The following is a 20,263-nucleotide window of genomic DNA, read 5'->3' on the forward strand; positions in this document are numbered from 1 at the left end:
TACAAATTGCATTACAAAGAAATCTACTCTTTTTATTGGAGTGATTAAGCAAAGAGTGTTAGGACCGCTGAAATGCCATTCTGGAAGATTAGATGAAGGCTGGAAACCCAGCTAGTTACATTGCAATGGTAAATGTATAATTTTGTTAAAGAACACGTTTAACACAAAAATGAGATTTGAGGCTGTCATTATAGCATCATAAAATAGTCAACTGAAAATTATATTTATTTATAAACACATTGGCTATAAAATGCACATACTTAATACGAAGGAAGCAGACAATTCCATAATCAATATTTTAATTACTGAAATTTTTATTATGGCAGCACAATTCTATATGATACTTAATGAATCTATAATTTTTCTATATTCTCATTCCCTTTTATCATATGAGCTAAAAACTCTCTTCCTGTTTTCCTTCTCTTTTAATTCTGGGGAGGGCAGGTTGGTGGGCAAGGGTACGACCGTTTGCTTATGGCGCCACCTGCAGGAATCTATGAAATTGAATGTAGATGCTTCCCCAGTCCTCTGCAGGCCCTAGGTAGGCCCTTTTATGAAATTAATTTTTGTCTTAACATTGGAAGATGTTAACAATTACAAGACAAATCCTGGAGTTTGAAATGCATTTTGATGCTCCAAAACTATGCTTACGTCTCAGAACGAAAATGGAATATTGTTCATAGTTGAAACTTTGGGGCTTCTGAATATACTAGCTATGCATAGAAAATTTGACAGAAGGATAATTTATCCTTGAGATGATGGCAGCCCTTAAAAGATGAAAAGCCCTTGGCAAGCTAATAGCATCCGAAATTGTAGTGATTACTTGTTCTCAGATGCCCCACGTGGACAGGAGGCTGGGGCACCAGAGTGGAACCAGCTCATTCTCCAAGCCTGTATTTTACAGCATTTCTGTGGAAGGTTAAGTGCTCTTTGCAAAAGTTCAACAGCCTGCCCCATCAGTGTGTGTCTTAAAGGTTATTTCAGAAATTGGAAATTGACAATTATAAACAGTTACTGGGATTAGCAAATGCTCCTTAGACTTAAAAGTGTCAGGGACTCTGATTTTCTTCTAGCCATGCAGAATCAATAATTATCAAGTAATTTAAAATTCAAGTGAATACAAAAACACTAAAAAGACAGGTTCGGTGGCAGGTTTAGAATTTTAAACATAACACAACACACAGTGCCTGGTCTGTACACTCATGCCCCTGGGCTGTGGATTGGGTCTGCCACTCTAGCTATGAACATTTCATCTCATCCCAGGGATAGCCAGTGTGGACAGGGGCCAGCCTTCCCAGGAGAATTCCACTTGTATGTATTTGACTTCCCTGTTGGTCAGATGACAAGTAATAATCAAAGATATTTAGTAAAAGTTGGCAGAAAAATACTCTTCTGCTTTTTTAAAAATAGAAGTTAAGAGCATAATTTACTATTTTGTTATCTTCTGAACTTTGAGCCACGTGAATGCACCATTAAAAACTACATTTGAAATGAAAGAAAACAGTTTAGGCCTTAGAGAGTTGAGTTTCTGCAATATACTCAATGAGAACAATGATGTGCAATGTGTGCTGTATATGAAAGGAAAACATTTTTAGACCCTTGAATTGAAAAGAAGAACCAGGATATATTTTATTTACTGGAAAAAGAAGTGGGATAATTTTAGTCTCAAAGTAGAATTCCTTCTCAGACGTTCATCTCCACTAACTCACCCCTCCCTCCTCTCTCCCCTGGTTTCCTGCTTCCCTGCCCCTTAGTTTTGTCTTCCTGAAGCTTCTCCCTCTCCTCCTTTCCTTTCTTGTTCTTTCTTATCTATGTGGAATTGTGCCAGGAATTCGTAACACTTGTAGCATAGAGCACAGCTAGACAGAGTCACTGAACACATTTTTTGGCAGTTATTTTATTTTTTGCCTTCAAAAAGCAAACTGCTAGCAATACATTCTACAAAACTATGAATGAATTCCATCTCATCTGACAATTAAGACAGGCCCAGACAACCACACTAGCCATTTTTTGTCCTACAGTCATAGCTGTAATTCCACAAAGGTGTTCAGCCCATCTCAACAGCCACCAGAACCCGGGTGACTCAGAACTGATTTCTAATGCCAACTTCTTACTTATTGTCTTGCAGCTGTGACCTCATGTTTCTGATAAGTTGGGGGCAGGCGAAGGCTTCTTGATGTTTTAGGAGTTTCAGTTTATTGAGATGTGACATTTGCACAGGGCCCTGTTGACCTAGAGTGCAAGGCGGGAGGTGGGGGTGCTGTATTTCATGGGATGACTCAGCAGTGTGGGGGAAGGGAACATTCGTGATACAAGTCATGTGATTGCCTGTAGGACACGGTGATGACAGCAATGGCCGGGGGTCCCTCACAGTGTGTCACCTGCCCTGGGAACGTGGCAGTCTTCTTGCAATGCAAAGATGCAGTCAGAGAGGAAGTGGCCACGAGTGGAAGCCCTTCCTCCTCACCCTCTCCAGCAGCCTTGGGAAGAGTCACCCTTTTCATTTGGCTGTGATCTCCATGAGGAGGGTAACCATTGAGTCTGTCTTGTTGATGATGGCTCCCCAGTCAGTGCCCCACCCCCAGCGGACTTTTCAAAAAGTTAAATGAATGAACAAATGTTTAAAAAACAACAACAACCAAACTCCCTCAAAATAACTAAAAAAGAAAGAAAGAAAGAAAGAAAAAACCCAGAAACTGTTAACAACAAACGTTGATGTGGAGAAACTGGAATTCTTGTATGTTGCTGGTGGAAATGTAAAAAGCCGCAGCCAGTATGGAAAAGGGTATAGAAGTTCCTCAAAAAATAAAAAACTAGAACTGCAATATGATCCAGCAATCCCATTCCCGGGTGTCTATCCAAATGAAAGGACATCAGTATGTTGAAGAGCTATCTGTACTCCTGTGTTTACTGCGGTGCTAGTCACAGCAGCCAGCAGGTGGAAGCAGCCTAGGTGTCCCCTGCCAGATGAGTGTGCCAAGAACACGTGATATGAATATACGATGATACTATTCAGCCTTTTAAAAGAAGGAAATCCTGTCATAGGCGTGTGCTACAACACGCTACAACATGAAGGGAGCCAGTTACAAAAGAAAACATTGTATGATTCCAATGTATGAGGTAGTCGTCAAAATTGGCAGGTTGGTGGGCCTCATGCAGGTGGGCCACGCTCTGGGGTGTGGAGGTTCCCAGGAGGAGAGGCCTCCCAGTGGGGCCTGGAGGTTGGGCACGGCACGTCCACTACTGACGCACTGCGGTGGGAGACAGACCTTTTACAAATACATACATAGCAGCGCCTCAGATGACATCATTCCTTTCAACATTGTTTGGTCTAATTTGATGAGAAATAAAATCGATTCCTCAGCCAGCCAAGTGGATCTGCGTTCCTGAAAGTGTTTTTGCATAAATTTTAAAAAGCTGGTAATAGTAGAGCCATGTTGGGAGCCTTAAGGACACTGAGTTGTTAAGGTTCCTGAAAATAGTCATAACAGAATTGATTTCTGGCTGGGGACACCGTCTCTCCGGCCTCTCCCTCCCACACCCTAAAGGTGAGCTGTGGTATCTATGTGTTTGTCTGAGTGTGGGTGTGAGTGTGCCTTGGGACAGAACAGTGTCCTGTCCCAGTCCCCACTTTATCCCCTGACTTGCTGGGATAGGTTCTGGCCACCTCAAACTCCAAAGTGGGATAAAGGGGTTGGGAAATGAATGAATGAATACAAATTATTGTGAAATAAAAATTCCTTAAGTATATGACAATCATCTGAATGCAGGACAGTAAACGACACGGTAAGAAAGTGACTTGTTGGTGAGCATTTCTGAGCTGCGTGGTGGTAGGAGGTGCTCCCGGCAAGCTTCACTCTGCCAAGATTGACTCCTCTATCTGTCCCACCGTGAGCGCTGTCACTTACCAACTCACTGTGAATTGGGCAAATAGTTTTACTTGTTATTACTCTTTTTTTAATGTATGCATAGTTCACATTTAAGTCCACGTTTAATATTAGAAGTGTTTGAGTCTCCATTTATAAGTTTGGAGAGATGTTTTGTGACCAGGAATATGCTGTAGGAACTTAACTCCTGTTTATATCAATTAGCCTTTGGTAAACTGGTTTCCTTACATCTTGTTTTGCTTAGAGCCTCAGTTTCAAAGAACCTATCAACGGTGACAGTGAGGACTTGCTGTGTCTTTTAGTTTTTTAGCTTTTGTCAAAAGGCACCAAGTATCCTCCCAGTCACAGTTTCATGTGACCCTCACCAGCAAGCCTGGGAGGCAGTGAAGGAGTTTATTACCAATTCAGCTCCAGAGGTACCTGAAGTTCAGCGAGGTTGGTGCTTCTGCTAGTCCCACGGGAGAGTGGGGGGAAAAGGGGAAGAGCGCACCACGTCCTTCCGTGCCTGGGGTGTGGTCCTCATCACACAGCCTCCGCGATGGGCAGAGATGGGAACAAGCATCTGGCTGCCGATTTTCAGTGCAAGACACCTTCTGGTTCCAAAAGCAGATAATTTTGCAGAGACTTTGGTAAGGGTAACAGAGGTATGAGGTCAAAGCACTGCTTACCAAACAATCTGCGAAGGACACAGCGGCAAAGATGCTGCAGGCAGCGTGGGGTGTGGGCCAAGGCAGAGAAGGACTGGTAGAAAGACTTGTGCATCTGCAAAGGCGGGCAGGCGGGTGGTCAATCTGTGCACACATTTCCCGCCCAGCCAGACCACTGGCTGGACAACCCATCCTTTCCCTGGCTAACTCATGCCAGATAACCACACTGGAGAGAGAAGTACCCTTCTGCAGCCGATACCCTCTAGTGAAAGGGTCTGTAAACTCTTTTAAAGCTTGGTTCCTGCCCAGGCAGAGGGAACTTCTGAGATCCCATTTGCCCCACCCCTTTTGCACAACAGGCCTGCAGCTGCAGGGATGGCCAAGTCACTAAACCAGGTATGACAGGCCCTTCCCACTGCAGGGATGGGCTCAGGAGCCGGCCCTGGGCCAGTCGGAGTCAGGGTTGGTGCTGGGCAGTGCGCTTGTGACTCAAGTCAGTGAAACAGAAGGGGAAATTGGGAAATTTTTCTAGAGGCTCCTGGAAAAAATATGTGCTGACTCTTTTTGAGCGGACAGATATGGACTTTGCCGTGTGTAGATGTAATGCCCGTAGCTGCCTCGGGCACATCTGGAGCCACCGGAAGAGGACCCCAAGACACAGCAGCAGGCTAGCTGGGCCTGAAATGGAGGCAGAGCCTGCGGTCAGGTGGATCCTCCCACACCCACCTTTCTGTGCGTGCAGACTGGGGAGCACCAACTTTCCTCAGGCTGCCACGGGGGAGCTTTCTGCTCCCTGCACCCCAGAGTCCTCCAACTCTAATGGGCTCTCGGGTGGGTTACAACTGAGCCTCCAGAAAAGGAGAAACATGGAAATATAACTCCAGATCTCAGCCCCAAGGGGCAGGGGAGGCAGGCGCCTCACCTGAAATACTTCTTCAGGAATCGCCTCCTTCCAGGACTCTGACACGCGGAGCTGAGGGTAGGAGTTGAAAAGAACCTCGATGACCGCAGGGCTGGCCGCGCAGGTCCTCAGCACCTGGTTGGGAGGGGTGAGAGCAGAGCGAGACAGGGCTTTGGGTGGGACATGTGGGGTCTATACTCTCTCACTGTGCCCCCATCACACAGGGAACAGCAACAGTCACAGTAAACGGGGTTGCAGCGGGGGTCAAGGGAGTTCATTCACAGAAGGCCAAGGCAACCCTCTGCAAGGGGCCCTGGTGCGGCCCCAGTGGCTCCTGTGAAAATCCAGTAGAAGTGTTCCAGCAGTCATGCTCCCGGGGGAGTGTGCTGAGGGCCCCCATGGGGCTGCTTGAAGAGCAGGAATGAAGTTTTGTGGGGAAGTTTGGCCCGAACACGAGGACAGTGTTCCCAATTTCTTACCTCAATTTTCTGGTATGTCAGGAAATTGAAAATTGGAGAAAAAGAATTGTTTTGCTGTTGAATTTCTTCTTGACTAGGCCTTTACATTTTATTTTCACAGTCCCCACTGGCAAAGATTCCTATTTTCTTTTATTTCTTTTTAGAGACTGAGTTTCACTCTGTCGCCCCAGGTAGAGTACAGTGGCATCATCATAGCTCACAGTAGCCTCCAACTCTTGGACTCAAGTGATCCCCCTGCCTCAGTCTCCTGAGTAGCAGGGACTACAGGCATGTGCTACCATGCCCGGCTAATTTTTCTACATATATATATATATATTTCTTTTTTTTTGTATAGATGAGGTCTCCTATTTTGTGCAGGCTGGTCTTGAACTCCTGCCTTCAAGCAATCCTTCCATCTTGGCCTCCCAAAGTGCTGGGATTACAAGTGTGAGTCACTGTCCCCAGTCTGATTCCTATTTTATTTGCAAATTTATAATTCAGGTCTACCAGGTTCATCACAAAGATGGGAACACTATCTGCTTTTATAAAAGAAAACTTTTTTATTACAGGGAGATTTTAATAGATGCAAAAGTAAACTGAATAATATGATGAACCCCCGTGTGCCCACCCTCAACCCTTAGTTAATCCTGTCACCTCCACTCTCCCAATATTATTAGAAATGCCATGTGTCCTATATTTTCATCTGTAAATAGTTCAGTGCATCTCTTACAGGACCCGATAGAGGTCATATAAATATAAAGACAATTGTAACACCTGGAAAATTAATGATAGTTTCTAAATATATCTAATATCTAGTCAGAGTTTAAATTCACAAATTTCTCACAAATGCCAGTGTAGTAACAAAATACTTTGTTTGAATAACAGTCGAGATGAGCTGACCCAGCAAGACAGGCTACTCTGATGTGTTTCCAAGGTCGCTTTGTGTTTCACGCGATTTCTGTGTTGTAGGGACCGGCCATCCATCCTGTGGAGCCTCCCCTTTTGGGATCATATCAAAACATGTGAACATGCTGCTCTCCCTCTGCTGTCTGGAAATCTGTAGTTAGATTTAGAAGCTTGACCAAATTCAGATTTTATCTCATTTTATCATCTTGAGATAGAGTCTCACTCTGTCACCCTGGGTAGAGTGTTGTCATCATCACAGCTCACAGCAACCTCCAACTCTTGGGTTCAAGTGATCCTTTTGCCTCAGCCTCCCAAGTAGCTAGGACTACAGGCGCCCACCACAATGTGCCCAGCCTCTTTTTAAAGCCTACTATTTGCCAATTGTTTTTCTATTTCTTTTTTCTTTTTTATTTTTGGCTGGGGCTAGGTTTGAATCTGCCACCTCTGGCATATGGGGCTGGTGCCCTACTCCTTTGAGCTACAGGCACTGCCCTGTTTTTCTATTTCTTGGTGGAGAGAGTTGAGGTTATGGAAAATTTCTAAGACCAGCCACCACATATCTGCAGGAGAAGATGACAGGAGCCTGTGGCTGAGCCCAGACTGCACCAGCCCCTCTCCAAACATGAAGTCAAGGAAAGGGGGTATTCAAATCACACACATAGCTGCCCACTCTCCATGTGTCTCCCTGCTTCCCAGTTTCACATCTTTTAAACAAACAAAAAAAAATACAAAAATTTTTGTTCAGAGATAACTGCTGTTGTGTATGCTATTTTTTTATGCAATTAGACAAAATTAATATACAGCATATAACAAAAATGGGTAAGTGCTTTGCATATAATTTTGAAACTTGATTTTTCCTATTCAAAATACTTTGTAAACAATTAAAAAAAAGCACTTCAAGATCATTTTAGTAGTCATATAATATTTTATTTTATGATGGTACTATGTGTTCAATGAATTAACTACTATAAGTTATTTTTCAATAAAAGTTGACATCCTTGAACATAATTCTATTTCTTTCTGTTTCCAATCACTCTTATTTAAATACTTACTCGAATTCCTTGAAATAAAATTACAAGGTCAAAGAGTATGTACATTTTAAAGCTTTTCAAACATACCACCAAATTGCATATGCATAAATTGATATACTTTTTGAAAAATTGAATGAGAGTGCCTCTTTCTCCCTATCCAAAGTATCTCACTAATTAAATTTTATGGGTACAATACAGGATATTTACTTTTGTTGTGGTTGACCATTTGTTCTTCTACCTTCATGAATTACTAAATTATATATTTTGATCATTTTTCTCCTGGTGTGTTCTTTTTTTTCACTGATTTATATACATACTTCATTAATTTTATATTTTAGATAGGTAATCATTTTGCAAATAATGCTGTTTTTTCCTCAATTTTAATTTTTTTTTTTTTTTTTTTGAGACAGAGTCTCACTATGTCGCCCTTGGTAGAGCACCATGGCATCACAGTTCACAGCAACCTCAAACCCTTGGGTTTAAGCGATTCTGTTGCCTCAGCCCCCCAAGTACCTGGAACTACAGGCGAATTTTAATATTTCTTATTACTTTGGAGCTTTTAAGTTCAATGTTAAATAACAACATTAATAGCAAACATAACATCTTTTTCCTAATTTTAATAGCATTAAAATCTCTTAATGTTTTTTCTTTAAACATAATTTTGGATATTAGTTTCAGATATTATGTAGAACTCTTTCTACATCAAGGAAATATCCTTCAATTCCTAGGTTACCACTAAGTTTAGGATTTTATTTTTTGCCTTTTTCTAACCAAGTCGATACAAAAAGATTTTCCAAGATTGACCCATTTTTGCCTTCATGAAACAGACCCTATTTGGCTAGTCTTGTATATATCTTAGCTATTATAAATTAAGAATATAATTAGTATATTATATATGCACATAAATGTAATTATTACATAGAACACAAAATTTAATCTGCTAAGATTTTTGCTTCTCTTTTAATAACTGAATTCTGCTTTTATTTTTTTTTGAGCTATTTTTGCCAGGTTTTAATATCACTTTATGTGAACTTAGTAAAACTACCTGAGAACATGTCTATTTTTTAATACTGGGGAAGATGGTTTTATTATATAGGTTTGCATACTTTCTTTGCATCATCTTCTATATTTTGGTAGTACATATTTTCTTTAAAGTTCTACTAGTGGTTACCTACAAAATAAAAAGCATTAACCGATGGTCCTCTCTAAACACCTGGCCAGCACTTTTGTGTCACCGATGTGTCATTATGTTGTCCCATCTCTCTGACCCTGCTCTTCTATGACATCGGGGCTTTGGGTCCAGGTTATGATCATCACGTGATCCTATTTTAGGCCTCACATCTCCAGTGGCCGGTTGTCTTGGCTTGTGTACTTGGTTCTAGAACCTCCTCTTTTTTTTTTTTTTTTTTTTTGCAGTTTTTGGCCGGGGCCAGGTTTGAACTCACCACCTCCAGTATATGGGGCCGGCGTCCTACTCCTTGAGCCGCAGGTGCCACTCTTTATAACCTTCTTTACAATTACCTGTCCCTACTTTGGCTGGACTGCCCGCTGGCCACCCGTCCTTTCACCCCTTCCTTCCGCAGATACTCACTGAGCCGGGGATTGCGTCACGTCTGTGCAACTTTACAGACCCAAACAATAACACAGGTGCCTGGTAACGTGGCAGGGGTTAGGAATAGAACTAAACTCAGACCTGGACATTTGGTGGGTGGTGAGTCGGTCAGGGAAAGATTTCTGGAGGAAGTGACATCCAAGCTGGGACCTGGCCATGGAGGAGTCAGCAGACAGACAAAAAGGCTGGAGAGTTCTGAGGACTGGAGTGTTCTGGGCAGAGAAAACATCATGCTGAATTTGGGAGGTGAAATTGATCAAATAATGTTGGCTAGGCATGGGGTGTGACACAGGGAGTGGTGAGAAAGGGAGCTGGAGAGGAAGCAGGGCCACGGTGAGGACTGATTTGCCTTGATAGGGAGGCTGGCTCTTCTCTGGAGGGCCTGGGAGCACTTGAGGGTTAGGAATGGACGGGTGATAGGATCCGATTTTAACTTTTGAAATGTCACCATGGCAGAACGTAGAGAAGTGTCTAGAGCAGTGGTCCGCAATCGTTTTGGCAGCAGGGACCAGCTTCATGGAACACAATTTGTCCATGGGGTGGGGAGGCACGGGGTGGAGCTCAGGTGCTGGTGCTGTGCCGCCCAGTTCCTCACAGGCCGTGGACCGCTGGGGGGTTGGGGACTGCAGGTCTACAGGAGACAGAGAGCCCAGTTAAGAAGAGCCCAGTTTTCACCATGTAGTGGAGAGGTGGTGGTGGTCTCCACTTAGGTGGTGGCAGTTAGGATGGAAACAGGCTCTGAGAGCTATTTAGGAGGCAGAGTCGAGAGATTCTTGGGACTGACGTCCCCATTCCCGAGCTCATCTTTCATGTCACCTCTGTCAGCTGGAGTAGCCACACCCTGTTAGCCACTCTGCCCTCGGCCAGAGCACCTGGGACCTGGCTGCAGCTGGTGGTGTCTATGTCTGCCCTGCCTTCCCTGCTCTGTCAGCCACATCCGACCCGGTTAATGACGTCTCCACCTTGACACCTTCTTCGTGTGGCTTCCACCACGTGCTTATTTCTCTCTGGCCTCACAGCCGGCGCCCTCAGCTTCCTTGGCTGCTTTTCTATCTTTGTGAGGCTGAAATGTCCCCAGTTCAGTCCTTGTTCCTCCTCTTTACCTGTTTACCTCTCACTCCCTAGTGGTCTTCTCTGCTTTTCTCACCTTAAATACCACCCATCGGCCACCGAGCCTCGAAAGTGTATCTCCAAGTCAGTCTGCTCTCTCTTTCTCAAACTCCAGGCTTGAATATCCAACTGCTTACTGGGCACCTCCACTGGGTTGTATCTCACAGTCAACATATCGAAGACCAAACCCCTTAGCTCTCCTGTCCCACCTGCTGCCCTCCCCATAATGTTCCATGTCAGGAGACAGCACACCTAACCCTCCAGTTCCCAGCAAAAAGCCATGCAGTCATTGTCACCTCGTTTCCTCCCACTTTCCATGTCCAGTTTGTTACGGCGGTGCACCCGTCATCCCAGCACTCTGGGAGGTGGGAGGACCACTTGAACTCAGGAGTCAGCAGACAGGAGTCAGATCACTCTTGCTCAGACCAGCCTGAGTCAAGAGTGAGACCCTGTCTCTACTAAAAATAGAACAACAAGCTGGGCATTGTGGAGGGCACCTATAGACCCAGCTACTTGGGAGGCTGAGGCAAGAGGATTACTTGAGTCCAGGAGTTTGAGGTTGCTGTGAGCGGTGATGCTACAGCACTCTACAAAGGGCACAGAGTGAGACTCTGGTTTTTTTTTTTTTTTTGGCTGGGGCTGGGTTTGAACCTACCACCTCTGGCCTATGGGGCCAGTGCTCTACTCTTTTGAGCCATAGATGCTGCCCTCTGAGACTCTGTCTTTAAAAAAAGAAAGAAAAGAAATCCTATTGTCTCTACCTCCAAAATACATGCAGAATCAGGTCACCCCTCTGGTCCATAGCACCATCACCCCTCATACAGGTCACATCAGCACCTTTCTTTTTTTTTTTGGTAGAGACAGAGTCTCACTGTACCGCCCTTGGTAGAGTGCCGTGGCATCACACAGCTCACAGCAACCTCTAACTCTCGGGCTTCCGCGATTCTCTTGCCTCAGCCTCCCAAGTAGCTGGGACTACAGGTGCCCGCCACAACACCCGGCTATTTTTTTGTTGCAGTTTGGCCGGGGCTGGGTTTGAACCCGCCACCCTCGGCATATGGGGCCGGTGCCCTACTCACTGAGCCACAGGCGCCGCCCTAGGTTCCATCAGCACCTTTCTAACTTGTCTCTCCACATCTGTTCTTCTGCTCAGGAATTTTCCTGACACAGCAGCCCAGAAGGACCCTTACAAAACATTACTTGGGTAATGAGCAGATACTCCTCTGCTCAAGCCTACCAATGGCCAGAGTGATTACACCATCCTACAAGACCCCACATCACCTGGCTCCCTCTCCTATCTCCTGTGATTTCATCTCTTTCTACCATCCCACTGGCTTGGCCCCTTTTTGGCCATGCTGTTCTGTGGCTCTGAGCTCAGGACAGGTCCAGTCCAGCCTCAGGCCAGAGATTGGCTGGTCCTCTGTGGGGCGCTGCCCCAGACTCTGCTCAGCTGCCCCCTCATCTCTCCCAAGTCTTGTTCAAAGGTCACTGACCTAACTATTTAGAATCGCAACTGCCTCCCACCCCCTTCTTTTCTCTATAGTCATCCCTTTATTGTGTTCCATTTTTTGGAACAGAAAATACCTTGTTTTATTACATCATTAAACCAGAGTATGATGTGCATCTCAGGCAATCTGCTAAGAGATTGCCAAGACAGGAAGAAAAGTGACCAAGTTTAGTCTTCAAGTCGACAACATGACAGCACCATTTGTCGTATACAGTTCATCTTAAATTCACCCCGTAATTGGGGAGGACTTCTGTGTTTGCTGATTGGCTGTATTCAAAGGAAAAATAAACTCTCTAGTCTTCATGACAGGAAGCAGTTCTGCAACTTAGAGCCAGGTGCCTGCTGAAGCCAAGCTCTCCCTCCCCACAGAGACTGTGGGACAGGTGCTGGCTTCTTGGTTAGTTTAACATCTCAGTGCAATGGCTCCTGAGTCCTAGTAAGAAAACCCTGAGTCAAAAAAAAAAAGTCAGAGACCTATTTATCTGTTATTATCTCTGATTCAGTTGTTCCAGGCTCTTCTGTAGTCACGTCAGTTATCTGTGGGTTGGCTTTTTATTCTGTCCTTCGTGACTCTCACTTTCTCTTTTAGTTTCTTGGATTTTATTTTCTTCTTGTGCACTTAAGAAGAGCTTTTAACAGTTGACTCCTCAACAATCCAGATGATTATTTAGTCCAATTATGCGAATTCCATCCCCTTCCTGGGTTATTGGTTCAGGGAAGGGCATATTTAAACCAACTGGGGATACTTCCTCAGGGATTCTAGAAAAAAGAAACAGCTGTACATGAACAAGAAACTGGCCGGCCCAGTAGTCACTGGAAGCCATCTTGTGACTGAGAGAGCAGACATCCTGGGGACAAAGTGACTCCCTGAGGATGGCAGAGTGTTACGAAGCACCTGGCTCTTTGATGATACCATCAATACACTAAAACAACCAATCCTAAAGGCTGCTACTTCTTGTTATGTGCATAACAAGATTATGTTGCCATCTTTAAAGCTGTTTGAATTGGGTTTTCTTCTACTTGTGGCCCAAACCATCTATATCAGTCGGGGTCCAATCAGGTAAAGGTATTTCACTCAAGGTATTTCAACCAGGGACAATTTAATACATGACACTGATTGTACACGTAATCAAACAGCTGAGATGTCAACAAGGAGGAAGGTGAGGTAGCCCAGAGATTCTTCTAACAGAAAGCTGTCATCACTCATAGCTGGTGGGACAAGGGGATGAGGTGGTCGTACCAGAGTCCAGAGACCAGCCCTACCCAGTGGAGACTGAACCAAGTCAAGTCAGGGGCTGCCCAGTGGGGGTGGGGCCATGAAAGGAGGACTGTCTGGCAGGTGCAGGGGTCATGGGGGAGGTGCAGGTGCTGCAGGAGAGCTACACAAGGCAGAGAAAGACATGACTTCTTTTTGCCGCCATACTCCAATTTCCCATGGTGTCTTCCTTTGGGTGAACCCGACCAGAAGCCCAGCTGATAAAGGGGCCAAGTTCAACGTGAAGGGGCTAGCTCTCTTCCCCTGACTCCTAGGATGCAGAACAGGACACAGGGAGAGCAGAGAAGGATCTGAAGACACAAGGGCAATGACGGACACCTTAATGGATGTCATCAATTGGATTCTCTACTATGAATCATTCTGCCTTTTCCTTCTTTAATGTACAATTTAATCTATGGCTGTTTCTTGTATAACTTTAATCCAGGGTTACTTTCTTGTATAACTTTATCACCCCCATCTTCCTTTTCATGTCACTCATTGTCATCTCAACATGGATGGATCACAGAGGCTACCTTGTCCTGCACTCCATTTCTACGGCACATGATTTCTGAGATATTCTTCTGATTATATGAGGAGAGATTTGGGTTTCCTCTCTATTTGGATGCTGTTCCATTTTCCTTTCTTTTTTTTTTTGCCTCTTTCCTACTATGAATCCACTAATTTTCTGTGCTTATTCATCCTTGATTAAGGCCAGGACCAGACACAAAGTTTGTCAACACAAGGGACATCTGAGGTCCTGTTCTCCATCCACTAAAGAGACCAGAGAAGCAGAGTTCGCAGAGGGGAGTGATGGCAAGGCTCCGCCTGTTCCCAGCTGGACGGTTCACCTGATGGAGTTAGCTCTGGCCTGGAAGCCTCTGCTGTCACCATCTTCCTGCAGAGTCAGCAGGCATTTCCACCTCTGTGCTTCACCGTCTCCTTGAATCCACCTCTGCTGCCTGGCCGTCTCTTGGTAATGTCTGTCTGATTTCCTGAAAACTTACAGCAGTGCAGCAGGGGAACCTCAGGTCTTCCTGGACTCAGACGTGGGGTTGCCTGTTGTTGCCAGGCATTTCCTTTCTCTTCCTCCCTCTTATGTCTTCAAAGGTATTTTTAAGAAGGTAGGAGAAGCTGTTCTTTTTAAACTAGGCATCATATCTACATTGTGAGAATTATCACCTCTGGGTCTCTCCCACTCCAAATCTGTTGGTCCCTCCAATTCATTACTGTCACCAGGACACGCTTAAGCAGGCCTTAGGGAAGGAGAGAGGCTGAGCTGCAGAGGGAGCACCTGGCGGGCAGGTCCAAGCTGGCATAGTCAACCCTGTGTCCTCCGAGCATAGACTCCGAACCCCAGTGAGCTCTTGAGGCTTGGTGTTTCCAGCTTACAGAGCCCCACTAACGTGCCATTCCCTCCTGCAGGGCAGTCTGATTTCAATCATCTCCCTTCGGTGTTAGGAGAAAATCTCGCCATTAAGAATGGCTCACACTAGACCCCTCAGGGTGGAGGCTGGCTGCATTTATAGGTAGCCTGGGCAATTCCTGCTTCCCTAGGCCTTGCTAACCATGACCCTCCAGCCACCCTCCCACCAGCCCTGCCACTTCTCTGCAAAATGTTAAATGGCTCCCAATGACCGCAAAACAAGGAGGTACCCGCTGCTGGAAGAGCTGCCCTCCCTCGGAGCCACAGCACCGCCTCCTTCCCCGCCCCTCCCCCCTGGGTCACAGACTGTGACAAAGTCTCATTGCCTGTCTCAGGAAATTCATTTTCTGTCTCTCCTCTGTTCCACTTCTCTGAGGCTCCCAGCCCCTCCTCGATCCCTCTGCACTGTGCCCCTCACGTCTGCCAGGCAGCTGGCGGCCTTCATTATTTGTACGCCAACACAGTTTAAAAATCTCCGCTGCCTCCTTGCTGTCTGCCGAGAGGCGGCTGCCACATTACTCTGACATGCTGATGTCATTAGCGTCCACGCACACTCTCTTCAGCTAATGAGGCGGCAGAAAGAAAATTAAGGGGAAAAACCACACAGGCACATTGCTTTATATGTAGATGGAGAAATAAAACAAGAGCAAGAAAAACAGAGGCGCGCTCTTTGTGATCTCTCACTGCCTCTCCTCCTGCAGGGACTGTGCGCTCTCGGGAAATGGAGCCCTGGGTTTTGACTACTGCTACCCCAGGATTCTCCCGCTAAAAATCTGGTAAAATTGGAAAGTGTATGTGAAGTCACTTTACCTAATTCTGTAATTAGGTGAAGAGAGAAAACTTTAGCTCCCTATTTTCAGCCTGGTCAATGCCCAGAAGGTGAGGCAACACCAGAGATTTGCGATGTTTCTAGAATCTGTCATTCTTGCCTCACGGCCACTGCTGTTCTAGCCACCTGCATCCCTCACCTGGACGGCCACATCCTGTGGGTTTTGTCAGTTCCCTGAGCAGGGAAACCATTCCAAAGCGCTAATGTGATCGTTATCTTCTTCACTTAAAATGAGGTCCTAGGTCCCTGCTGTTTCCAAAGCAAAGGCCCAGACCCTTGGCAAGGGGTCTCAGCTGACTCTCCCCAGCGACTGGGTCACTTTTCCGGCCACACACGCTGCAGGGCTCTGCCCTAGGACATCTGCCCACGCTGTTCCTTCTGTCTGGAGCGTTTGTCCTACCCCCCTTAGCTTTCAGATTGGGGGTGACTTATCGTATGCTTGGGGGAGCCTCCCACACCCGCAGCAAGGAAAACCCCACTCTTGGCAATTTCAGTGAGGTAAGCCTTGGCTTTGTAGCACTTCCCACAGGCACCTTCACACTAAGGCAGGAACGCAGTGCTGTTCCTCACTGAAATGCCAGTACCAAGCAGTGCGTCTTGAGAAACGTTTGCTGAATGAGTAAAGGAGCACTCAGGGATGCTGAGGAAGCCCAGCCAACACCTACGTGGTTTGGGGGAAGTGTCACGGCTGGTATGGTCCCTGCACTCCCCCTGAATCTGAATTATTTACGACCACCTGCAGGTATATGTCCACCACTGCTTGTGCTGACCTGTGCTCCAGAAATAGCAGAGGTGCCTTTGGGAGGCAGCACAAAAACAGGACGCCAGGTCGGGGGGGGGGGGGGCGGTATGTGTCAGCCACACAGAATGATTGTAGATGCAAGGTGCTCAGGGAAGGGGTCAGGCAACATCAGGAACACTGGAGCTGGCCACTTACACCAACTGGGGTGTGGAGGAGGCACAGAGGCAGGGTCAGGCGTGTCATCCTGGTGCCGCTACCTTCCACCCGGTGACTGTGGGGAGGCCATGTCTCATCTTGGAGTGGAGTTGGACTCAAGGCCCTCCCACATGCTGTGCTGCCCAACAGCACAGTCCAGCAAGTGTGGACTTTCAGCCAGTGTTTGTTGAATGAGAGGAATGCCAGCAACTCCAGAAACGTGCTCTTCAAAGAGGTGGGTAAAGAAAATGCCAGGCAGGCTTCCTTACTGTTGCCCAAATTGTCTCCCCAGTACAGACAGAAGGGCCAGCAGCTGAACCTTGAGAGGCTTTTTATTAGATCACAGGCCCAGCACCCAGAGTCAGCTTGTGGCAGGCATCAGGCAAGTTCAGATTTTCTGGTGGGTGTCCTTCTCTGCCTGACCACCAGATGGACACTGTCCAGAGTCCCACCCTGGCTGCAGCTGGTCCCCGCGCCTGCACCTGCGCGGGTGTCTCGGCCTCTGTGCCAGCGCACTGGTGTCCGAACCCTGGTGGCTCCAATTTGCACTCGTGTCCGCCTGCAGCGGGGAACTGTGGTTTATGTCTCGAGCGTGCTCTGATACCTTTCCCTCAGCAACTCCGATCCCCACGGGCGTCTCTTTGCATTTATGTACAGCACAGCTGCTGTTCATGGAAGCTGCGCTCCGTGACACTGCCAAGCAGCCTCACCGGGGAGCCTCTGTTAGCACATTTGCCTCCCGCCCTCCTCGGGTCTGTCCCCTTGAAGTGTCGCAGGGACCCTTCCCTCTCTTAGAAGCATGCGCAGGGAGCTGGGTGGAGGTCCTGCTACCCCAAATTTCCAGAGTGTCACGCTCCAGGGGCTCTAGGGCAAGGCCGGAACAGCACCCACCTGCTACCTTCGCGGAGAGGCTTCTGGTCAAGGCGAATTCCGCTTTAATCTGCTCCCGGATGGCGCAGGGGCACCCCTAGAGGGCTGGGGGCTTTAAAGTCAAGGCCCGTGCCCTAGAGTTGCTGGAGTCCCTGTCTGTCATTCAACAAACACTGAAAGTCTGGGCTTGCGGGACTGTGTTGTGTGCAGGGAAGCAATGGTGGGCAATGCTTTTAAGTGAAGCCTCAAGGTATTACAGTTTTTCATGGAAACTCCACTTCCTTCCGAACTGACTGGAGGTTCATTGACAAGTGCTTTTCCTGGCTTCTTGCCACCAGTCTCCCTCCTGCTATAACAAATTGTCCCCCAAACTCCAAACCACCCCAACCTGAACAGGGGATGAGCTGCCCCCAACTGTATCCCGTTCCTGTGTGGCTGACATAGTATGGGCAAATCCCAGAATAAGGTCCTTAAAGACCCAGAAGGGAAGCACTGTGCCTTGTCCTGCATCTCCAGGGCAAGGTGGGATAACTCCCATCACCCCAGAGACAGAGTTCAGGCACTACAGGTTTTGCCCCCAGAAATGATGCCTGTGGGGCCACCCCTACAGTTTGAAAACCTGGGCAAAGATCATTCAAATTGAAATGATATCAAGGGTAAAGAAGGACCATTTCTAGACACTACTGAAATATACTGGCTGCTTTTTTTTCTTTAAAAGAAATTGCCCCAGATATTTTCTACTTGATGCTCATTCCATAAGTCTGTTTCTCTTTTCATTCTTCGTTTTTTTAGAGACAGGGTCCTGTTCTGTTGCCCAGGCTGGAGTACAGTAGTCCAATCACAGTTTACTGTAACACTGAATTCCTGGGCTCAAGCAATCCTCCCATCTCATCCTCCTAAACAGCACTATGGGCATGCACCACCAGGTCCCACTACATTTTTTGTCCAGGGCCCAGTTTGAACCCACCTCCTCTGGTACACGCGGCCAGTGCCCCATTCCTTTGAGGCACAGGTGCCGCCCTGTGGCTACTACTTTTTAAACTTTTTTGTAAAAACAGGGTCTCTCTGTGTTGCCCAGGCTGTTCTCAAATGCCTGGCCTCAAGCTGTGCCCCCACTCTGGTCTTCCTAAATGCTGAGATTACAAACAGCAGTCACCACATCCAGCCTCCTTTTCATTCTTTATGCAGTTTCATGAGGATGGCTGAAGTGTTTAGTACAGATGCCATGTAAATTGGAAGGGCAGTGGATGAGTCTAGTTTCCACATAAAAGATTAATGGACATTAAAATGTAATTTATGAATATAAAAGGTAAGTGTTATAGAATGTACAAATGCTGGCGTTTCTCCCCTTTTATGAGTCCACCATATTGTAATCACTGCATTAGTGGAGTGCCACAAGAGAATCACTCCAAGACAGGGCTAGAAAGTATCAGAACAGTGTCACTGTGTTTATCAAGTAAGGAAACAGCTGGGGAGTTGTCTTGGTGGATTTTTCCATGTTCTCACCTCCGATGGACAGAATCTTTACTGTGAATGCATCTAGAGTTCAAAGTTAGCATTTGAGGGAACTATGTGAACCTCACTCTTTCTGATGGTCTATATCGTCCTTTTGAATATTAGCTTTTCATGCATTTGTTCAAAATTTATCAGGCGAAAATATGTCTCTTGTGTATGACTGGTAAACCTTGGTTGATGGGGATAATTCTTTTTTTTTTTTTTTTGTAGAGACAGAGTCTCATTTTATGGCCCTCGGTAGAGTGCCATGGCATCACACAGCTCACAGCAACCTCCAACTCCTGGGCTTAAGCGATTCTCTTGCCTCAGCCCCCCAAGTAGCTGGGACTACAGGTGCCTGCCACAACACCCGGCTATTTTTTTTTTTTTTTTTTTGGTTGCAGTTCAGCCGGGGCCGGGTTTGAACCCACCACCCTCAGTATATGGGGCTGGCACCTTACAGACTGAGCCACAGGCGCTGCCCAATGGGGATAATTCTTAAATTAAACACACCTAAATTTCACATCAAGTGAAATGATTTCCCTTCAATGAAATCTTCTGGGAGGACAATCTCTTTTTTTTGGCCAGTATTTGGGGGAACTTTTGGGAACATTTTCAGGCTTTTGAGTATTTTCTCTCATGAGAAAATTTTCTTCTTCATCATAATGATTTCAGGGTCCATCTGACAGGTGAAAAAAGTGACAAGTTATTTGCTCTGAGTTAAGTGTAATGGCAAGCCAGGAGAATGGGGGTGAGCAGCCAGCACAATGGTGACCCTGGACAGGGCATTTCAGCTGATTCAGTCTGGATAATTTTGCAGCAGTGTGGTGAGACCCAACTAGAAATTGAGTAAGTACAAATTGCTATCATTAACAGGGTGGATGATCAGATTGGGTAATTTCATTCCAGATCAAATGCCTGATGCCATAAGAGACTATTTTCTTTCTTTTTTTCTTTAGAGAGTCTCACTTTGTCGCCCTCGGTAGAGTGCCATAGCGTCACAGCTCACGGCAACCTCCAGCCTCCCGAGTAGTGAGGACTACAGGCACCCGCCACAACACCATGCTATTTTTTTTTGTTGTTGTTGTTGCAGTTTGGCCGGGGCTGGGTTCGAACCCGCCACCCTTAGTATATGGGGCCAGCGCCCTACCCACTGAGCCACAGACGCCGCCCAAGACTATTTTCATTGTTCTGAAATTCACACCAAAAGACGAGCTGCCAAAATATTTTGGACCACGATGGGGTGCCATCCAAACAAGCGTTTGGCGTCTCCAGGTGACTACTTTGAAAGGATACGTTCTGGTATGCTCACTAACATCGAACCTCTTTTTTTTTTTTTGGCTGTTTTTGGCCGGGGCTGGGTTTGAACCTGCCACCTCCAGCATATGGGGCCAGC

General features: G+C 46.4%; 1 protein-coding gene and 1 non-coding gene across 2 annotated transcripts in view; one reads left to right on the forward strand and one right to left on the reverse strand.

Annotated features, from left to right (window-relative positions):
- ASB18 (ankyrin repeat and SOCS box containing 18) overlaps positions 1-20,263 on the reverse strand; it is a 66,714-nt gene continuing 46,451 nt past the window's right edge. The window contains exons 5-6 of the mRNA XM_053596993.1: positions 5,457-5,570; positions 1-4,649 (exon numbers count right to left, since the gene is read on the reverse strand). Of these exons, the coding sequence (XP_053452968.1) occupies positions 4,464-4,649; positions 5,457-5,570 (300 nt within the window). The 3' untranslated portion in view covers positions 1-4,463. The remainder of the gene's footprint in view (positions 4,650-5,456; positions 5,571-20,263) is intronic.
- On the forward strand, positions 3,362-3,490 carry LOC128591068 (small nucleolar RNA SNORA33). Its single transcript, XR_008381504.1, has one exon. It is a non-coding gene; the product is annotated as a small nucleolar RNA SNORA33 (small nucleolar RNA).

The sequence above is a fragment of the Nycticebus coucang genome, chromosome 7, assembly GCF_027406575.1.
Source record: "Nycticebus coucang isolate mNycCou1 chromosome 7, mNycCou1.pri, whole genome shotgun sequence".
NCBI classification, from domain to species: Eukaryota; Metazoa; Chordata; class Mammalia; order Primates; family Lorisidae; genus Nycticebus; species Nycticebus coucang.